Source organism: Scleropages formosus, chromosome 9 (assembly GCF_900964775.1).
Source record: "Scleropages formosus chromosome 9, fSclFor1.1, whole genome shotgun sequence".
NCBI lineage: Eukaryota > Metazoa > Chordata > Actinopteri > Osteoglossiformes > Osteoglossidae > Scleropages > Scleropages formosus.
The window spans coordinates 6480355-6503689 of NC_041814.1; the positions used below are offsets into that span (position 1 = coordinate 6480355).

Below are 23335 nucleotides of genomic sequence, written 5' to 3' on the forward strand. Positions count from 1 at the left end.
AATGAATGCTACAGAGAGGGAAGAAGTAGGGAAATTTGTGTTGCTAAGAGAGACAAGGAGGAAGCAAAGATACAGTCCAACAGGGAGCTTGTGGAGAAGCTCTACAACACACATCAGACCAGAATCAGAGATGAGCAGAAACACTCATGTAATTAGTCATTGCCCACCAGGTATGTTGGTTACATCAGTTGACTTGTATCTGCAAACATAAAAAAAAATTGCAATACCCAGTTTGCATCATTAGCATCTAAATACACAAATAATGTAGAATAAGGATTGTATTAAATTATAATTTCTAAGTACTGCCACTGTAATTTCTTGTGTACATTTGTAATAAATAAATTCTGTAGAATTTGCTTTTGGTACAGCATGTCACAGTCAGTTGTGATTTTTTCTTTTTTGGCCACCCCAATGAAATCACTGGGTCTTACTTGGCCACCCCTGAAAAAAAGCTCTGGCTACGCCCCTAAGCAAGAGTTAAAAAGTGATGAGTGTGATGAGTCATCTGTCATCATATTTCCTACATCTGAACAGTTTTGCAATGATGTCTTCAGCCCACTTTAAAATTGAAACAAAGAGGAAATACACTCACACACTTTCTGAACCGCTTGTCCCATACAGGGTTGCAGGGAACCGGAGCCAACCCGGCAACACAGGGCGTAAGGCTGGAGAGGGAGGGGACACACCCAGGACGGGACGCCAGTCCGCCGCAAGGGCAAGGCACCCCAAGCGGGACTCGAACGCCAAACCCACCCAAGAGCAGGACCCGGTCCAACCCACTGCGCCACCGCGCCCCCCACTAGAGGAAATACAGCGCTACTTTTTCAATGTAGGAAATGGAGGGTGGTAACACTGATATACTAGATCAATGCTACAGTTTCTGACAGAACACAGGTATCAATACTGACATCTTTTAATGGATATTTCCAGTAATGAAGCGGTACAAAGTCACTTTCTGATATTTCTTCTTCCGATGCCTTCCACCCCTCCTGGGGCATAGGCTGCCAACAACGGCTCTCCAGGCTTCCTTAAGACCTAAGATGTCATGAAGTTTCCTTGTTGGCGTTTCTGTAGCTGGCAAAGTTTTTCGCTGTGGGGTAGCTAGCCCCATGCCCTGCCCTCCTTCTTTCTCAGCCCGGCTTGGGACCCTCCATCGCAGCATTTTTCTGATATTTACTTGATCCATAATTATAGAAACAAAATAATTTTGCAAATACATGATTTAGTTACTACATACGATGAAACCATTAATACTGTAATGTGAATACAAGTTTAGATACTGAAGGCTCAATGTGATCCAGCAATGGAGACACACAAAATCCCCGCAAAACATGTATGTGTTCACACTCACAAGCAGCAGTGTTACACGAACATCATCGCATGGTGGGAAACTATTGCACACAACTTGTGTCAACTACTGACTACAGCATATAAATACTAAGTGAAGACTAGGATTATGATTTAGTGCAAACTAAATTATGATCATTTGGCAGACTGATACTGGTGCCTAGCTCACAAGTGGTGCATTGGAATCCCACAACCCATTGTTGAACAACAAAAAGCAGAACACTTGTCCTTGCTAGGCATATGATTACAAGGTGATGCATATAATTGGTGTGTCAAACCTCTGTTGCAACATGCACTTAAATTTCAAAATTTTTACTTGCATTCTATTTTAAGTAGAAAGACACTGTACGAACCAAGTATTTTCATACATGCTGTATTTGGCAGGTGATAAAACAAATCTTTTTGCACCATTTGACAAACTGAATGAATGAAAAAACTAACAAATTAATGAATTAATCTTTATTAATTCCAGAAGGAATTTCAGTTTGATTGCAGCAACATATATGGTATGTATAACATACATACACACAAACATACTGTACATACAGATGTACATTAAAGAAATAAAAACTGAAAAACTGAAGAACCAAATGACCCAAATTGTACAGTACAATGTGTACATTGTCAAACCTTGGAGACATGGGGAACTTAGCAATGTGACAAGACTGATTCCAGTGAAATGTAAGCATGCTAAATACTGTACCCAGAGAAACTATTTACTTGTATGTAAAAGTACTGAAGCCCCTTGAAAGTTGACACATGCACACACGATGGTTACAACTACTTGTCCCAAGTGGGGTTGCGGCAAACCGGAGCCTAACCCAGTAACACAAGGAGCAAGGTCGGAGGGGGAGGGGGACACACCAAGGACAGGACACCAGTCCATCACAAGGCACCCCAAGCAGTACTTGAACCCCAGACTCACCAGAGAGCAGAACACAACCAAACCCACTATGCTATCATGCCCCCCGAAGTTAGCACCATGTTCTGGATTTTAAAAGATATATACACATATCCTTCCAAGAAGTAAGAATGTAAAGTTTGTACACTTAACTGTTCTAGCAGTTTATTTCCAAAGGCAAAGAAAATGATTTGCCAGAAGATTAAAATAAATAAATTTAAAAAATTGGAAAAATGCTGCTTGCATATATATTCAACCCCAGCACATTAATAACAGAGCTTTCAGTTGCAATGACAGCCTTAGTTCTTTTTGGGGTAAGTCTGAGCAGTGTGCAGTACTGCTTCAGGAGCAATTTTGTCCCATTCTTCCTGGCAGATTTTTTGCAAATCATTCAGGTTGGTTGGATGGTGCTCCTGGACTGCAGTTTTCAAAAAGTGGCACATATTCTCAAGAGGGGTTGAGATCAGGACTTTGACAAGGCCATTGTAGGACATCCGTTTTTTTTTGGTTTTGAGCCATTCCAGCATTGCTATGGCCTTGTGGATTGTTTTACTGGAAGGTGAACCTTCTCCCAAGCCTCAGTTTCTGAGCCGACTAGAAAAGGTTCTCTTCCAGTGTTTTCCTGTATTTAGCTCCATCCATTCTTCCATCACTCTTAAGATTCCCAGTCCCTGCTGATGAAAAACAACCTAGCATTATGCTGCCACCACCATACTTCACTGTAGGTATGGTGTTTTTTGAGGCATGGGCAGTGTTAGGTTTCCACTGTACGTAGCACTTTGAATTTTGGCTGAACGTTCTACTTTGGTTTCATCTGACCATAACACCTTTTCTCATATCCTGGCACATCCCTCTCACGCATTTTTCTGAACTCCAGACGTACCTATCTATGGATATTCTTGAGTAACGGCTTCTTTCTTTCCACCCTCCAAAATGGGCCAGTGTTATGGAGAGGTCTTGATATTGTGGACTCATGCACATGTACCCAGTTTCAGCAACTGAGTTCTGTGGTTTCTTCAAAGTGATGGCTGGTATCTTTGTCACTTTCCTTACGTTTTGCTTAGGGGCTAAGTTTTAACATGGCCTTCTTCACCCAGTAACTTGGTGGTGTGATACATCTTCCACTTCCTGATGATGGATCCAGTAGTGCTCACTTGGACATCCAATCACTTTGATAATTTTGTATCCATTTTCTGACTTATGCATTTGGATCACTTTATCTCTTCCAGAGAATGCTCTTTAGTCTTCATTTTCACAGTAAGCCTGGCTAATGACCCCTACACAGAGTGATTTTTGTATCCAGCACATGTGGCCTTTACTTTAATTGCTCACTGAATACTGCTTGAACACTTATGCAAGCAGCACATTTCAGTTTTACATTTTATTTCTAATATCTGAGGACAAATTAGTTTTGGCTTTTGAAATAATGTGAAATTGATCTCAGTAAAAATACTGATTGGGAGAACATTTGTATCTATCTTTGAAATCCAGAAAATGGTGCCAACTTTCAAAGGGCTTGAGTACTTTTACAAGGCACTGTAGCATACTTGAAGCAATAATGAGCAAAAAAAAATTGTTCTTGGATAACATCATAAACAAATAATCAGTCTTGCACCCAGAAACGTAAATTGTTGTGCTAGTATTTCGTTGCCCAAATATGAGCCAAACTCTTGGTGCATTCTGACATGTGTTTAGTATTTCTTTTTTAGCTTCATTAACATTGGTAGTTAGAAAATAAAGAAGTGTTTCTTAATTTTGCTTAAACCCAAACAAGGCTGAAAAAATCTTTAGGGAGGAAAAAATTTGCATACTCAAAGGAAGACTGTAAATGTTACATTTGAATTACTAAACCAGTGCCAGGTGCAATGTGAGAAAAGCTCTTGGGTGAGAAGATACGAACTCCACACAGACAGCTGGGGCTGAAGCCAGATTTGAAACTACAGCTCAACAGAAGAAGATCATGTAGAAGATTATGATCCTGGCACCCTTTAAGCATAATGTATTGGCATGTTGGACACGTGTTACATATCCAAAAAAGACTGTAGTAGGAGTGATAAAGCTTCCCCCTAGCCAAAAGGCCATATTTCCTTCCTGCTGCAGGGCCCTCAACATTCTCAGTTTAATCCACATACACACACACACACACACCTTCTGAACTGCTTATCCCATACGGGGTCACGGGGAACCGGAGCCTACCCAGCAACACAGGGCGTAAGGCCGGAGGGGGAGGGGACACACCCAGGACGGGACGCCAGTCCGTCGCAAGGCACCCCAAGCAGGACTCGAACCCTGGACCCACTGGAGAGCAGGACTGTGGTCCAACCCACTACGCCACCGCACCCCCCAGTTTAATCCAGCTGTACATTATTAAAATTTTATATTATTAAAAGTTTTTGTTGCTTCAGTTTCAGTTAAAAATGTACAGTGTTAGTCCTTTTTAATAGCACTGCCACTTTTACATAGATACTTTCACTTCCTGTCCATCTTTAATGCCCCAAATAAATATTTCTCAATATTCCCCGAGGTGGCTCCTTTATACATGGCAAGTAGGGAACTAAATAAGATATGGGAGCAATAGTACTCTGTTTATTGATTAGGTGAACTAAAAATGTCCTACACATGAACTGTATTTTGTCTTATGAATTCATTACAGGCTCACTGTGTTATGGCTGGATACCCATGACTCAGCAGGGGGATCACCAGAAAACTTTTGTCAAGATGTTATCTGTAGGTACAGGAACAAGCACAAAGAACCATTAACATTATTATGATTATTATGAGTATGTGCTCTTAGTCTGCTGTGACTATCTGCTTCCATCAAATTGCACAAAATGCTTCCTCAACTCACACAGAGAACCTGTCACAGTCACTTGGAGAAGGAACTACATGCAAGCTACATGTTTGTCAAAAACCTCTCGTAGTGTGAATTTCCCCACTTTTGCCTTTAGGTTCCATTTGTATTGGAGACTGTGACCTGTTTAATTTGAACAGTTTTGAGTGGGCAAGTGTGGCAAGATGGCATAGTGGGTAGTGCTGCAGCCTCTCTGAACCTGAAATGTTTGGGTGTAGGTTTGAATTTAGTTCTGTCTGCATGGGATTTTCTTTTTCTCCCAGTATTTGTGGGGGGTTCTTCTAGGTTTCTCTGAATGGTACTGGTAATGCTAAATAGCATGTGTGTCCCTGGTCCCATCCAGAGTGTTCTTAGTGCCCAGTGATTTCAGGGTAGACATTATATATGTATTTATTTTGTGTTTACCTGTATTTTTATGGTTTTTATGTTTTTATCAGACTGGAATCAAAGGATCATCATTGGAATGGCTGGAATCTTACCAGGTGGTCTGGTACATTTCTGTCTCTGACCCTCTGTCTCTTTCAAAAGGTGTTCAGCAGGGCTCACTGAAGGGCACCTTACTTTTCTCAGCCACTATCTCTCATGGCTCTTCTCCTATAATTGTTCCTTTCTTTTTCCTCAACTGACACAAACATATTCTTTCACACTCCTGCATGTGTCTCTGACAGCTCTGCCTAGATGACCAGTCACCGTACATCTCAGAGAAAAAAAAATGAGTACATTACATCATCAGAAGGAGAGATTTGGTTTCACACACGTAATTCTAGAGTAAAGTCAATGGTCACCTATATGAACCCTATTTATTACACGAGGAGCTGCATACAGGGTTTTCAATTATTAAACACACACACAGTTTCAGAACCGTTTGTCCCACACGGGGTCGCGGGGAACCGGAGCCTACCCGGCAACACAGGGCGTAAGGCCGGAGGGGGAGGGGACACACCCAGGACGGGACACCAGTCTGTCGCAAGGCACCCCAAGCGGGACTCGAACCCCAGACCCACTGGAGAGCAGGACTGTGGTCCAACCCACTGCGCCACCGCACCCCAATTATTAAACAAATTATTAAAAATTATTAAACTGAAATATGTATATCTTTATCATACACTTAAAAAGACTTAAGCCTCTGCTTTTTTCCGGCACACTGAAGCCATGACTCAATCTTGCACACAAAGCCTCTACAACATTTGTAGAATCCAGACACACTTCACACCCCACTTTGACCAGCTCCTGGTCCAGGGTATGGTGATTATGTCTTTTGGCCTACACTATGTCCTGACAGCTTCATATATTTTTGATCAATACCATCTGCTATGTGTTTGCTCTTTGATTCTGACTTTCACGGGGAGCTTCTTGTGCAATCTGTTCCATGTCAATTAAACAAGCAGTGCCTTAATAATTATGTTTATGTCTAAAGGTCTATAAGTGATGTAATGATGTGCACAAAGGAGTTGAGGGCATAACTGAAGGAGCAAAAATGTATTGCCTGACAGGCAACACAAAATCAGATATTGCTGCCCCACCTTGAGACGGCGCTGCTTCTGCAGAGCTGAGGTTTAGACTTCCCTATTAAATCTAACATTTTCCCTGTGAAAACACTGATGCCAATTACAACAGGCTTGTCTTTTTTGAACTTCCTTATTTGCTCCAGTCCTGAAATAAACGACATCCAATCGTATTGGTGGCATGTGACAGAGTCAACAGTTGCTAGGAGACTAGTGTGCTGAAAAAGAAGCGCTTACACATACAGTACGAAATAAGTGCCTTCTCTATTTATTACTGTTTGCGTTGGATCTAACCCAGGCTCCTGTTCTTTCAGAACTTAAGGGACTTCCCATAACCATCAAAAACTTCTGTGTTACTATATATAAGAGCACAGTGCTGTTCCACTTTGCGAAATAAGTCTCTTATGTAGGAGGTAATCAGGAGACTATTGTTGTACAACTGTGGTAAAACTGTTTAGCAAATATTTGCCTCTCCATCCCAACTGCTTTTAAGGTGTTTTATGGGAAACAAGCTCAAGTTCTCCTTTCTTTGAACACAAGCACGAATAAATGATAGTTTATGCTAAGCTGTGCTGTCACAATTCCCCCGGTGTGAAACCGTCAGAAAATGTTCTATCCTGTAAGAGGAACAGCTGTAAGGAAATAATTCTGCAACATAATTTTCATGTCTTGATTGAACATACAAGAGAAAATAGAGAGCAAATCATTCCATATCATTACTAGTTAGAAATACCAAGTGGAGTTAGAGATCTAACATTATAATTGGTGATTACTTAAATTCATATTTAATTTGTTTGTACAATAGGATATTACATTATTTGCAAAATGTGACGTTTTACCACCAACTAAGAGCTTTACATAGATACAGAGCTGTTAAAGCATGGCTTGTATGTCTGATGCAATATCACCATTTTTTATAGTGCACATTGCACAGTTCTTTAGAGTCTGTGCAGGGCTGATGGCCTAAGTAGGAAAAAACTGGAATGAAACTATGTGAAGGTAAAGACGTTTGGCTACTATAAAATGGAAACTATCAACAGAAATACATTAATTTGACATACCAGGCAATTATAACCTACTGTGACGAATCAGTTTGGCTGCACTGTAGGGCTAGAGTCGCAATAATGATCGCTGCATTCCCAGAATGCTTTGTGGTGGGATGTTACTATTGAATATTGTGTTACCCTTTAACTTTGTTTAATTAGCTGTGAGTACCAAAGCTTAAAGACAAGTTTTTTTGCTGTATATTAAAATTGTTATTTATAAACTGTATTCATACTTAGTAACCGTCTAGTGAAAGTCTTGGTAAAATAATGGGGTGTCAAAGAACTTCTTTGCTAATGAGGAAAGGAACTCTTTTTCTTAGTGCTTTTATTTATTAAAAAAAATAAATTAAAGTGTTGAAGAGGTTGTTGCTTTGCTGGATAACAGTGAATAAACCTTCAGAACTGTGCTTAAAATCTTTCTGACATTATTTACAATTCTTATCGTGCTTACAGAAGTAGAATGTGTAACATAAGTTTACAGATTTAAAGCTGAAATGTAAATGTTGCACTTTCTACTTACTATTTCTTTACTTTACTGCGGGGTCTTTCCGACGTATTATTAAACATCCCCTCCCGCCCCCGGCTTCCTAATGCTGTTCCATCGCCCACCCACTGCTCGTGACGAAAGCACAGCGCTGGCCAATCGGCTTCGGGGTGAGCGGAGCTCGAGGAAGGAGGAGCTCCTTGACTCGCTTAAGAAGACCTTCGGGGGGAGTGGTGGCGTGTGGGTCTTTTGCTCTCGTTATTCAACATGAAAGTCGCGGTGCTACTTTTTGTTGTTGGCTTCTGCTACACGGTGGACAGAAGTGAAAGCAAGCCGAGCCCGTCTTGCGGGTTTCCTCCGTCGCAGTGGTGCCGGACTCTGGAAATTGCTGCCGAGTGTGGGGTAGGTGACTGTCAGAGAGTGCGGAGTAACTAGTACTAGTACTAGTACTAGTAGTAGTAGGCTGCTTTTTGGAACTTGTTAATCGCTCCAGAGTTAGTCTCCCTCAGACTCGGCGGTGTATAACCTAGCTGTTCTGTTGTAGCAAATTTGTCAGGTATTATTGTCTTGACAAGGTATTAGTAGTCATAATACACAGAACGCAAATGAAATATTCTGACATTCCATTATGCCTTACGGATGGGCTGATCAAAGTTGCTGAATAAAGGATTTCACTTCAACACTTCACTTGTTGATCTAAATGCACAATGACATAATCCCTCTAAAATCTGAGTTATTTTGTATTCTTCACTGTAAGTCTATCTTTACCATATTGTCCACTACACAAGAGTACAGTAACACTGAGACTTGTGTAAGTATACCTGAGATTTTTTTTAAATTTGTAATTTTACCTGAAATATGCTGTTGCTCACATTGGGAAATGAATGTCATAATCTTCAAAGCAACAGCAATTTGTTACCAATTTGGCACCGGTGCCAACACCCACTCGTGACCAGTGATGTTTCATGTCTGTCAGATGCTGGGACTTTAGCTCTTAGTCACAAGGAAAGGTTGCTGAACTACTGAAATTCAGTGGAAGCATTTTTTTTTTTTTTTTTTTTTTTTCCTGGTAGCCTATATGAAAAACACTTTTTGAGATCATCTACGTAGATGATTACCTTGACCAAGGGATCTCACTACCTTGTCGCTTCTCTGTTCAGCAAATCACATGTTTGTGCTTTAGCATGAGTTACAACATCTTCGCTATCATGTGACATAAATGAAGCCTTTCTCATGTTGCTGCAGGTTTACAAGCAATGTCTAGAGTTGAATTCCACCAGGGCAAATGTGGCTGATCCCCCTGTGGAGGTGGGCCTGTACTATGAGAGCCTCTGCCCTGGCTGCAGGAGTTTCCTGGTACTACAGCTCTATCCAACGTGGCTTATGCTTCATGACATCATGACTGTCAAGCTGGTGCCGTATGGTAATGCACAGGTAACGTAGTGTGCGTCATATTTGAATGTATGAATTATTTCTGTGAATTTGCCTCATTGTTTTTATCCCACTGTTCATTTTTAGGAGACTAACAATAAGGAGCCTTATACATTTTCCTGTCAACATGGAGAGCAAGAGTGTTTGGGCAACATGATGGAGGTGAAAGTGCTGCTTTTTGCATGCTTTGAAAATTGATAGTTTCACTTTGAGTTCATGAAAATTCTTTCTTTTTTTAAATAAACCTGTTTTACCTCTTTTCTTCCTCAGACCTGTGTGATGAATATAACAGGTGGTGAAGGATTTCCGATAATCTACTGTATGGAGTCCTCGACTGATGTCATTGCTGCTGGCGAGCCTGTAAGCATAATTGTTTTGAGTTCACACAAAATTGTAATCTGGGTTTTTAATTTTATTTTAATCTGTGTAACAAAGTTCCCATTCTGTAATAGTCATGAAAGTAATTTACAGAATGTCAGCTACGTTCTTGTAATTCCTTCCTGTAGGAAGTGCAGTAGCTATTACAAACTGCAGGTTGGCCTTGAAGAACTTTTCTTTTTGGCATTCCTGAATGATTTAGAATTAAAAAGTAAGGCAAATGATATTAACTGCAAATATACTACTGTAGGACAGTGGATGACACTTAATGCTCCTTTAAGTATGAAAATCAAAAAAGATGAACTGTAAAGTATTCAAAAACAGGTTTAATGAGAAAGTGGAATTTTGAGGGACTTACGATTGTATCCAAACCACAACATGGGTATTAGACATTGTAGGATATTTTTCCACTTTTGTATTAGTAGCTCTCCATTTCCATATGTTTGCCTGTAAGTTTCATGTAGCATACTTTTTGGCTATGACCAAAGATTTTAAATCACTGTAATCTGACTAACGTGTTTTTTTTTTTTTTTTTTTTTTTGGGGTGGTGCTGTGGTTAGTGCTGCTGCTTCACAGCTCCTGGGCTGTGCCTATAAATGGGTTTCAGTGTGACTCAATCTATGTGGAGTGTGCGTGTTCTTTCTGTGTTCATGTACGTTTCCTCTGGGTGGTCCAGTTTAGTTTTCAGCCGCAGTACAAATATCTGTTTCACGTGAACTGGTGACTTTAAGTATGTGTGAGTGTGTTGAACAGATGTGCTGTATCAATGGGTGACTGGTTCTAAGAAATGGTGTTTCTAGCATTGTAAGTTTGGATAATGTCAGTTAAATACCAGTTACTACTTCATCTTAAAGTTTGGAAATAAATCGGGAGAAGTAATCAGCAAACAAAAGCTCAAAACTGACCATGGCATTCAGGTGATGTTCCATTTCTAGCAGTGGTTCATGGCAGGACAAATACTGGATTTTTTTTTTTTTTTCTTTTTTCCCCCTCCCCAATTTGGCCAACTGTATGGAATATTTTTGTCAATGCTTGTTTTACTTTGAAGTAATTTGGACTAAGCTTCCAGAAATCAATAAAATATTTTTAGAGTAGAATTTAAGGGCTGACCTATCAACTCTGCACTTGTGTTGCAGTGTTTGAAGCTCTACGCCCCCACAGTCACTTGGGAGTCTGTTATGTCCTGTGTGAAGGGAGATGTCGGGAACAAGCTGATGCATAATAATGCACAAGAGACAAATGCCCTCAAACCACCCCACCAGTATGTGCCGTGGGTCACTATTAATGGGGTAAGACACCTTTCAAAGCAAATCTTTTTTCTTTTTCACTTTGGATTGATATATTACAGATGGCTTGATGTTGCACACTCCTGTTTGTCTTTTTGTAGAAACACACGGAGGATTTGCAGGACAAGGCAATGTCGTCCCTCTTTAACTTGGTCTGCAGCTTATATAAGGTGAGAGATGGGGAAATATGAGGTTATATTCTTTCATATTATACCCAATATTTTATACTATATGATTAACTGCAAATTTCCATTCATTTCAATTAAAGTTCTGGATTAACTCTTGGCTGCTAAGACTCTTGTTTGATACAAGAATGAATTCCTTAAAGGTGTCTCCCCCCCCCCCCTTACCTGTGTTTGTGTAACTTCAGGGTGAAAAGCCTGCAGCCTGCACTGGAGCATTCAAGAAACTTGACCAAAGTTACTGTTGAAACAAGACCTCAGCCGTTTAGACCTGTAAATGTGCCTCTATTATTGATGTCACATTAGGGAATTCAGTTGATCATGGTCAATACTACCAATATTGCTTACAATGTTAACTCTAGAAATTGCATGTATAGTACTTTTTTCCTCCTTTTGGAAAATATGAAAATTTATTTTAATGCATAAGAGTGCTGCTGTACTGAGAGATTTTATTTCAATCAAATGTGAATCCTTGAGCATTTAAAAAAAAAAAAAAAAAAAGATCCACTCTGGAAGAATATACTGCAGCATCATTTTGAATGGCACATGTAAGAGAAGAATATAAGGAGGAAGTAATGTTACATGCTGGAGATTTTTAAATCTTGCACTGCTGCCTTGATTTCTGACCTTGTTACTGTTTTATATGCAATCTGTCTGACATCTGATTGTTCAGAGTCCTTTAATGGTTTTAGGAGAAAACATGGGGAAACAATGTTTTACAGTTTTGGAATGTGAACTAAAACTTTTTTTGTTACTTGAATGAGTTTGTTGCAGAAATTAGAATTGACTTTATGTAATAAGGTATCTTCATTCATTGCCTGGTCTGCTTATTCACTTGGAGCTTTTACTAAATGCATAGCTATTTCAATGGTCGTCTTACATTTTTGTTTTTTCACCTCCCTTACATTACTCTTAAGGAAGGTTGTGACTTAATACATTTTCTAATATTCTGATTTGGTGGAGCTTTACTGTAACATAAAGCAGTTAAATTGAACGTACTTCTTAGGTAAGCTTTACTAAACAGGGCATTGTTTTAGCCAGTCTTTTATAGTCTAATTGAGAATTTGTTTTGCTGAAATTGTCTGAAGTAGTTACTGATGTCCAACATTTGTTTTGTTTCTTTTGAGGGTTATATAGAATGTATAAAGGTAGTCAAAATTCATGTGACAATTCCTAGAAGCGGACAATTACATTTAGAAACTTTTTGTAGTTTTTAAATACTTGTTGTTCAGTATATGTTTAAAGTGTAGAAATCCACTGCAGTCAAACATTGCATTTAAGTACAGTTCTTTATTTAGAGAAAGGGGGCGCTGTGGCGCAGTGGGTTGGACCGGGTCCTGTTCTCCAGTGGGTCTGGGGTTTGAGTCCAGCTTGGGGTGCCCTGTGATGGACTGGCATCCCACCCTGGGTGTGTCCCCTCCCCCTCCAGCCTTGTGCCCTGTGTTGCTGGCTTGGGCTCTGGCTTGCCGCAACCCCCCTTGGGACAAATTATTTCAGTTTATCTGTGTTTATTTATTAGAGCTATCTCCCTGAACAAAGTTGTTTATGAGATGACGTGTACTGTATGCTAGTTTTTAAGATAAAGGGTAAGACATGTAAACTTTTTTTTTTTTTTTTTTTTTTTTTTTTTTTACTTTGACCTTTGTGACCTTAGTTTCCAAGCAGAAGATTAGCTGTTAATGTGTTGGTAAAAGTTACCAGTCTGGAATTACGATGGAGCTCATATATAGGTGGAGAAGAAATGGAACAGCTCTTGATGGAATAAAGTAATAATAAACTAAGTCTAGTGGTCAACTACGAAAAGAGGTAAAGTGCTAAAGGAAACGACGCCATGAAGTTGGGCCCCCTACCACCAGCACAAATGAAGAAAATCCTATGATTTGTTAGTGCTACTTTTGTGCTGTAAAAATTTGAATTTGTGCCGTTGCACTATTTGAGATATCAACATTTATTTTTTTCTGGAAGTGACATCACTCTAACCCCCCTACAATACCCTAGAAACTCAAATTTGGGCTCATTAGTTTGCGCTAAATTTGGGCCGATTTGTGCCGTCGCAATGAAGAAGATGACTACAGCAACGGCAACAGCAAAATTCTAATTTTTACAGCACAAATGTAGCATTAACCCATCTTAAGGTTTGTAGGGGGGCCAATTTCATGGAGCTAAAGTAAACCTCAGTAGAATCCTAGATTTTCTTATGCAGAGACTGAAAAAGAAAAAATGTGGCTACAGAATGTATGGGATCAGTGCTAGCGTGTTATATCAGCAAAACTGCTTGCAATTGGTAGCAAAAAAAAAAGAAAAACTGAGAAGCCAGGTAATGTAATTTTAGACGGAAGTTCTATTGCAGGAGCTACTAAATACATCAGCTCATAGTGAACAATTTCTGACTGGCTCGTAGCTTTTAGTAGCATACCGTTACTAAGTGTGTTAACCAGTTTTTCCAAATAAAATATTATTCTTGGAAAAATACAGTTGACACACTGTCAGGCTGGAGTGTGGAAAACGTGATAATTGCTGAGTAAATAATCCTGGGCAAACACCGAAACGCTCGCCCTTGGTATTTGTTACCCAGAACACACCTATTGTTCTTCATTGAACAGTATCCTGTGTTCAAGGATGTAAGACATAACTGCAGTGCATAATGATCTGCTTCACCTGCTTTTGAGTTTTGTCAACTGAAACAATTACGGGGACAACATGGCGAGAGCGTCATGCCTGGTACTGGTGTTATCAGCGGTCAGCAGCTTCGTCGTTTCTCAGAGTAAGTTTCTTCAGCCTTTCTCACATTCTACATTCTGGTGTTCTATCCTCAGCGTTTTACAATAAGTATTTGCCACACTTCATTTAGAGCAGCAGGGCCCTTCAGGGATTGAGTTGTGTTGAGAAAATGTGGATTACTTTAACATCAAAAATAGATATTTCTAGATTGATGGTCTCAGAGACTCTGTGGTACCACCTATGGTCACAGTTTTGACATGAAATATTAAATATGTTGTAAAATATTGCAATATGGAAAAGTCAAATGGTACAATGAAAGTTTGCACTGAACACACAATTTAACATTAAGCCTTGAACTTTAACCTGTAATAATATTCAAAAGGGTATATTAACATTATTTTGTCTGAGTTTACGCATATATTCATGCAATTTAGAGCCTCTTAAAAGTTTTCCTAAACTGCTGTGTTTCACAGGGTTGTAAAGAGAACGATGGAAATTGCAACGTATTGTACATATGCAGTAGATTATTTGTGTTTACTGATTCTTTTGTTCATTTTTACTTTATCATTTCTTAACTATATATACATCTGAATAGATAAAATGAAGGGAGAATAAAGCTTTTTGTTAGCATTATTACAGTTGTTATGTAATGAAATGACGACTTATTGTGAGGAACTGTGGCCCTAACAGTCACTAAGGAGCCTATCTTACACCAGTCTTACGTGGCAGGGCTACTCTGTACACATTTCAAACCACACCCAGCAGAAGTCACTCGTCACTGCGTGATGTGTTGTCAGCTCTATTGACCTATGTCCGCAATACCACTGATTGATCTGGTGACGTATTGAGTTCTTGCATGATGTTGTGTTACTGTCATTCCATGTAGTCCATCCATTTAGTGCTCTAAGACACAATAAAGGTATCGGGTAAATGTCACCTAGTAATTCTTGTAAGTTGCTTTGGAGAAAAGCACCTGAGAAGCGAAGAAATGCCAGTTTATAATTCAAAGTAGGGGTATTAAGTTAAACATGAAATGGAGTTCTTATGACCCAAATATGTGTATATCGGGAATGACTGTACTTTTATTCAATTGAATATTGAATTAAAAGAGGGTGGCCCAGTGGCTCACTGGATAGCACTCATGCATTGTATGGCTCTGGGTTTGAATCCAGTTCGGTTTGTGTAGCATTAGCATGTTCTTCTCATGTTAGTGTTGGTCTCCTTCCCCAGTCCAGAGATGTGACCTGAACTGCCTGTAAAGAATCAGGTGTGTACCTGTGTGCGTGAGTGTCCTGCAATGGCATGGCTTTCTGTCTGGGGTGTACTCTGTCTCTGTGCCCTCTTCTCTTCGAGTTTACTCCAGACCAAGATGACCCTTTGTTATAACTCAATCACATTTGTAAACATAAGGTCAGATTTATAACCTCTTACATTGCATGCTTGAAACAGTAACATGTTTAATTTCTTCACCAAAGTCTTAACTAGGATTTTAGTTGTAAATCTGAAGTTCAACATGATGTCAGTTCTTTACATTTATTCAGCAGACACTTTTCTCCAAAGCAACTTCAGCCCACACACCTTATTCACCAAGGTGACTTACACTGCTAGATACACTACTTACAATGTATGGTGTATCTCATCCATACATCAGTGGAACACACTCTCTCTCTCTGTCACTCACACACTATGGGTGAACCTGAGCAGCATGTCTTTGGAGTATGGGAGGAAACCCACGTAGAGGACATGCAAATTCCACACAAACTGAGTGGGGAATTGAACCTGCATCCTCTTGCACCACCTAGGCACTGAGAGAGCAGTGCTACGCTGTGCCACCCTGTCTCAGTTCTGAATCTGAGAAGGCCTTATAGCTGGAGAATTATACGTTGTATTTTGATTAAGGTGAAAGACCTCCCTTAACACTATAAAATCACCTCCACCCTGGGAATTTCATGCAATGTTTTTATTTTTTCCTGCCATCACCATGTTCACACATTGATATGACATATCCACTGCTTGTCTTTGCCTAAACAGCAACGATCAGTGGACTGCAGACATCCAGTTCTCCAAGCTCTTCAGCAAGCAAAACAAACAGTGAGACTTTCACCACTTCAACAGCTCTGACAGGCAATCATTCAATCCCAGCAAAAGAAACAACACTGCACGGCGAACACTCAAATGACACCAGTCCAACTGCAGGAACTACAAGGGATCCCATTAGTCCTTCAGAGCCAAATACATCCATTTCTAGCACCATCCATGCGAACACGATAGGTCCTACTGGCAACACCACCAGTGGATCTTCCACTTTTACTACATCTCCTTTCCCAACTTGGTTCACAACCCTTGCATCTTCTGTCACAAGTTCCACAAATGATACAAATGCAAGTGAGAACATCACTCCAAATGCAGGTATGTTTACATTTTCATTAACAGTGTTCTTACAGTTAAATTTAACAAGTAATTAATTTCATTACTATGCTTTCCTGTCCATTAGTTTTACGCCTGAAACAAAGGACATGTAACTGCACCGTGGTACATTATACAGAGAAGGTTAGGGTTTTATACAGATTGTTTCTTGCTTTGTTCTGAAAAGTCTGATTATTTTTTGTATCATGCTTGTAAATGTATTGGGTATGATTAATACACTTACAGTCTACATGACTGTATATTGTGGTATATGGTATATTTTTAATTTTCATGTTTTACAGAGGTGGTCGGTGGCGTGTCAGGGAACCCAGGCCTGGTTGCAGTCCTCTGTATCTTCTTTATCGTCTTAGCTCTGGTGCTGACAATTGCAGTAGCAAAGGCCATAAGTTCCAGAAAGAACAAGTTTGAAAGGCTTCATGATTTGCAGATGGTAAGCATGTTTTATGAGAATTTGAGCAGTCATATAATAAACTGAGATGTTTAATGTGAAATACCTATATTTCCTGTTGCATTGCTAAAATAGGCTTCAACTGATTGAACAAAATAATAAGTATTCATAACTCACAATATGTAAAGTGTTAGACTTTAGGTACCAAAATAATGAGATGTAACTATCAAAGAGATAAATGCGATTAAAATATTTTAATCTATAAGCGCCACATGCTAACAGAAAACTTTAAGTAGAATTTATGAATTTGAATTTTTGCTGTGTGATGGTGAAAATAGTAGACAACATCAATTATTGGATGAAAGATACTTGATGTTTAATTGCTACATTACTACTGTGTAAATTCTACTACCTTTTTAAGAATATTAAAAACAGATACAATATATAAAAATAATATTTACAGTAGCAATGCATATTTGAAATAATCCTTATTTTTTCCTTGCAGAACAAAATGAATGAAGGATCTCCATTTGCACATTACCCTCCAAAATAATTTAAATGTTTCTTTCAATTCTGAAAATGAAGCAAAAAATGTATTCAATGGATTTAAAAATGGAATCACACTTCAGAGCTCTCCTTTAGTCATAAACCCTGATTTGTTACACTTGCTTCCTTGTATGCTTTTTAATGATTGGCTGTTCCAGTGTATTCTAATCGCTTTTACTATTAGCCCCAAAAGTTGGATATTTAATTCTGTAAAAAACACAATGATTAAACACACACTAAGATATAGAAGAAATAAAGTTAATTTCATTTATCAAAAAATTGTCACGACCCCTGAAGATTGGACTCGGGATGAACATAGCGGGTGCCAACCCCAGAGCCACTCAGCCGCATTAAGCACACCTGAACCCGCACACACATTAAACCCAGCGCCATAAAAGGACTGGCGGACAAACAGCTGGTTGTGAATTCTTGATCAGCTTTACTGCCTTTCCTAGCGATTACTTAGTGATTCTCAGTCCATGTTTACTTATATGCTTCTGAAGTGCTCTTCAAAGTGTGTTTGTGCTCTAGTCCAGCGCTCTGGTCATGTCTGCGTCTGTCCTCCGTACCCTTGACCCTGTGCCATGTCCCTGGCAACATGGTGGCACAGGGAGTAGTGCTCTTGTCTCACATGTTCTCCCTGTGTCTGGATGCTCTGGTTTCCTCCCACAGTCCAAAGACATGCTGCTCAGGTTCACCCATAGTGTGTGAGTGACAGAGAGAGAGAGTGTGTTCCACTGATATATGGATGAGTGATCCAGTGTAAGTAGTGTATCTAGCAGTGTAAGTCACCATGGTGAATAAGGTGTGTGGGCTGATAACACTACATAGAGTTCATTGGAAGTCGCTTTGGAGAAAAGCATCTGCTAAATGAATAAATGCTATGTAAATGTCAGCAACCTGGACAGCTCTGCTGAGAGGGAGGCAACAGCGGGAGTTTACTGAATGTAACACAGTAGCTCAGCAGACTGGCTCTCTCTCGCTGCCTTTCCTCTGTTAGCTGAGGCAGCTTGTGCACATGCCTGGGCAGTTTGAGGGCCTTGGCAGAGGTATTTGTTACGCTGCAAATAAGAACGCATAGTAAAGAACCATGCCTGGGCATAGACCAGGGCGTTCATGCGCATCTGTAAACTCCGGCATGCCCTTTTCACCCTACAAAGTGCATCAATAATTAAAGCAAAATATTAAGAAATAAAAGCATAATTATGGGAGATTTAAATAAAACAATGCAAGCTGTACGCTATCTATCTCAAAGTGCAGACAACAGCTGCACCTCAGCTCGGAGCTGGATGCATTATATGGAGGTGCAGTATGTTGGAGAGGCAGTGCTTCACTGGCGCCTCAAAACTGGTAGATGTACAAGGCACAGGGATATACTGTGTACAGCTTGTTTACCTCCTTTTGCTTCGCCAATTAAAAAACAAAACAAAAAACTTAAACCGCACTGATATTCCGCAGTCAGCCCTCTGTTGGCGCATTGGGTGAAGCTTTGGCGCACAATTTGAACCGTATGCTAGCTCTCTTTATGAAAAATAAATATTAGATACATCTCAAAAAATCTTAATGACAAGAAAATTTAGTTGAACATTCTTAAATCAGGAACTGTTGTTTAAGTAGCTTATAAAGTTCAGCCCTTCTACAAATGCACCATATGATATTAAAAGGACACTTGGATCTGGGGCTATCATTCCATGCTAAATTCAACTACACATTTCCCTACAGTTCTTTTAACTTATTCATGGACTATCTAATAAATAAGTGAATTATATTAGACAAATCCAGTTTGTTTTTTAGCTGGGGGGTGCAGTGGTGCAGTGGGTTTGGCCTGTTTCTGCTCTCTGGTGGGTCTGGGGTTTGAGTCCTGCTTGAGGTGCCTTGTGATGGACTGGTGTCCCATCCTGGGTGTGTCCCCTCCCCCTCCACTCCCATGCCCTGTGTTGCTGGGTTAGGCTCTGGCTTACTGCGACCCTGCTGGGCAAGTGGTGTGTGTGTGTGTGTGTGTGTGTGTGTGTGTGTGTGTGTTTTAGCTTACTGCTCAGGACTTCTCCCAGTTGTAAAACAAAGTGGTGGGCAGAGAGCAGCACATAGACACAGCTGTATAGTTGGACAACAGGACTGTACACTGTCCCTTCTTCTCCTTTTGTACATCAAGGGGACGAAAGGGACCATTTCAACAAAAAAAGAAAAAGGTCTGAAATTTCAATTTTAGCTTTTCCAGAACTACACTTTGAGCTTAGCCAACAGGGCTGCTATTCCTGAAATTGAGATGTGAGTTCAGGAACGTGTTTTTTGCGAGCGTTGCCGTCCGCGACCCCTCACTCCGCAGTTTTATTTCGCTGCTCGTCCCACCGCGTCGCCATCACAGGGCAGTGAACGGAGGCCGCGCGCGGTCGCAGGTCCACGAGCTCAGCTTTGAAGGTGAGTGAGCTGCGCATGCGCGCGGCGCTGCTGTAGCTCTTCCACACCTGCACTATCGCTGTGAACGGAGCCCATTCGCACCCGGGTCGCCTGGACTCTGTGTGGGTCATCGCGGACGCTAAGTGGAGACATGTAAGAGTCATCTTCGAGTGACATGTCACGCACTACACACACAGCCTGTGAACAGGTAGTAGAGACTACAAAATAAATCTGATAACTTGAACTTCAGCTTGTTTGTTATAGTACTACTTTCATCTTGGCTGTGTATCTGATAAACTGTGGAGAAAAGTTAAGTGTGCCCGTCCACTCAAGTTTTATTTCACGAGTGAATGCAGTGCTGATTCCACTAGTTATTTAACCAGAAGGGCCACTGTTTATTTGTGTACATTTTAAAAGTCACCCCGATTAGGCTGTTCAAACACCATTAGTAACCTTCCCAGCTAAGGATTGCCTTTCAGACCCTGACAACGTTAATATCTTTGACTTTGTCCCATCGGCAATAAACTGACACTTGTCTGATGTCAAAAAAGGACAAGTATGTAATGCGGTAAAGCCTGGAAGGCATTGATTTTAAAAGGGTAAAAGTAGAATTTTAACCTTACTACCTCAAAATGTCTTTTTAGCAACTACTTTTTTACCTAGCGTTGTTCTTCAGAAAGACATTTCATGAAAAAATGTGAAAATGTGTTTTAGGAGTGTTACAGTTAAGGACTTGGTGTGATCCTACAAAGTTTTCTCCATACTTCTCAAAAATGTTTTAAATTCAGTGAATCAGTTCCAAAACATGTGCGTGGCAGCACACATGTGCATATTGTGGAGTGTGATGCACAGAAGATGGTTTGCACTGCATTGCATTAATTCATTTAGCTGATGATTTTCTCCAAAGCAACTTACAGTGTTAAGGTTACAATTTTTTACCCATTTATACAGCTGGCTTATTTTAATGGAACAATTTCAAGTGCCTGGGCGGTGCCAGAGGATGTAGGTTTGATACCCACTCACTGAGTCTGTGTGGAATTTGCATGTTCTCCCTGTATCTGCATGGGTTTCCTCCGGGTGCTCTGGTTTCATCCCACACTCCAAAGGCATGCTGCTCAGGTTCCCCCATAGTGTGTGAGTGACAGAGAGAGAGAGTGTGTTCCACTGATGTATGGATGAGTGTCCCATTCTAAGTGGTGTATCTAGCAGTGTAAGTCACTGGTGAATAAGGTATGTGGGCTGATAACAGTACATAGAGTTCACTGGAAGTCGCTTTGGAGAGAAAGTGTCTGCTTTGTAAATTTCAGGTAAGTATCTTACTGAAGGGTACTACACCCAGAGGTGAGGCTCAAACCTGCAACCTGTGGATCCAAAAGCAGTAGCTTTGACCACTACACTACCAGCTGCCCAGCCTAGACAGAAGAGCAGTGGTAGGCAGTTGTTTGAATGAATGTGAGTGCTGAGTGGCATGCATCTGTGAAAAGTGTCAGGAAACTACATAGAACTGGCACAGGAACCAAACATAGCACCCAGCACACACTTTTCAGGAGAAAAACTGATGAAGGAAATCTGGTAGCTTGTTCATAAATGAAAGGATGGGATGTCCCTGTTCACTCTACTAAAGGATAACATTCATGGCACTCCACATGTCCCATTAGCCTGGTCCGGCTGTAAAAGGATGCATCCTTTACTGTCCAAGGGCTATTTTGCCCCAAAATTCCAGTAGCATGTTACCATTCCTTTCTGCAGATGATCTATTAAAGTAACAAAGCTCCAGTCCAATATCTGCAGGGTTTCCAAGAAAAGTGCCCTTGACTGAGTCTTCAAGCAGCATGAAACCAATATAAACTTGAGGAATTTTTTGTGGAAGAATTGTGCTCAGCATCCACATGCATTTTCAGCCCAGCTCATGACACAACATATTCCTTTTATCTTAGCAGTACGCAAATCTCCCGCACCCTCTTGAGTCTCATTTGGTTGTTATTTTATTTTGGTTGTATAGTCTGTGTAGTTCATCACATACGTCTTGGAAGCCAATGTCGGTTGAAGAAGTGCAGATTTGATGATAATGCAAATGTTTGTGGTGCTCACCTCTCAACTTTGTACTTTAACTTCTGCTAGTATTATGCTGTGGGTTTTTACTAGTTATTGCTTTTTTGTACGTTAAGAAATTGAGATGTTTTATTTTGACACAGGTCCTTTTAAATGGACATATTTGGTTGCCACTAGATGGAGCATTATACAAAGGGTACAGCGTGAATCATGCAATGCATGTACTGTCAAATAGAAGATTTTATTAAGTAATAACTATTAGCTTACGGGAGTGCGGCGGTGCAGCAGGTTTGGCCGGGTCCTGCTCTCTGGTGGGTCAGGGGTTTGAGTCCCACTTGGGGTCCCTTGTGATGGACTGTTGTCCCGTCCTGGGTGTAACCTCTCCCCCTCCAGCCCTACGCCCTGCATTGCTGGGTTAGGCTCCAGCTCACCGCAACCCTGCTTGGGACAAACAGCTTCGGCAACTGTGTGTGTGTATTAACTTTGCAAATATTGTAATTATTATTTTTACCAAATTTCTTTTTTCATGTACTGATTCATTTGCCAGCAGATACAGTATATCCTGTGTATATCTCACTACAGGTTGCACAGTCATTGACGCTTCATGCAATATTTATTTAATAGCCATGAAGATATTTCTATATTTTGTGTACTGGGGGTAGGGGGTGCAGTGGCGCAGTGGGTTGGACTGGGTCCTGCTCTCCAGTGGGTCTGGGGTTCAAGTCCCACTTGGGGTGCCTTGCGACAGACTGGTGTCCCCTCCCCCTCCGGCCTTACACCATGTGTTGCTGGGTAGGCTCTGGTTCCCCGCGACCCTGTAGGGGACAAGCGGTTCAGAAAGTGTGTGTGTACTGGGGCTCATACCAAAACAAACTATGTGATAGATAAATCAAGAGTTCATATTTTGTATTGTCTTTAGAGTTAGTATGTTCTTTGTAACTAGTTAAATGACATACATCCAACATCTGGTAATAGTAAATGAGGTGAACAATGTAGAATTGTGGAAATACGTGAAATAAACATAAATCTGTTGGATGGCTGCCCTGATTTGGAGAATGTACTTTGCTAAACTTTTAGCTTGAACAAAGTTAACAGTTTATTGGCTTCTTATCGTGTGTCTCCTACACATATTTGGGAGCCCTTTGGCACATGATGTATGCTCATATAACCATCACTATTACGTGAGTCTGCGTCAATAGGCAGCATACTTCAAAGAATGGAGCACATAGCATTGAGAGTATATGGCCATAAAATGTAAGTTGGAGTTAATAAATACAGAAAGGAGAGCTTAAGGAGCCCAGTAAGGTTAATATTTGAAAGAGGGCGATGTTGGGAATTTGACTGACAGTAAGATCACTATCCCTTGTAAGGTGGTTCGTTCAGTTGACGTCTG

The 23335-nt window shown here is 40.4% G+C and overlaps 2 protein-coding genes across 2 annotated transcripts; both read left to right on the top strand.

The window, feature by feature from the left end:
• Positions 1-8357: 8357 nt before the first annotated feature.
• On the top strand, positions 8358-12279 carry ifi30b (IFI30 lysosomal thiol reductase b). The gene is made up of 7 exons (XM_018745771.2): positions 8358-8536; positions 9380-9568; positions 9653-9727; positions 9836-9925; positions 11080-11232; positions 11331-11399; positions 11600-12279. The coding sequence occupies exons 1-7, from the start codon at positions 8402-8404 to the stop codon at positions 11657-11659; spliced, it is 771 nt and encodes a 256-aa protein (XP_018601287.1). The 5' UTR covers positions 8358-8401; the 3' UTR covers positions 11660-12279.
• Positions 12280-13032: 753 nt separating this feature from the next.
• On the top strand, positions 13033-17744 carry cist1 (colon, intestine and stomach enriched 1). The gene is made up of 4 exons (XM_018745772.2): positions 13033-14175; positions 16164-16541; positions 16841-16989; positions 17453-17744. Exons 1-4 carry the CDS (start codon positions 14112-14114, stop codon positions 17498-17500), a joined length of 639 nt encoding a protein of 212 aa, XP_018601288.1. The 5' UTR covers positions 13033-14111; the 3' UTR covers positions 17501-17744.
• Positions 17745-23335: the final 5591 nt, after the last annotated feature.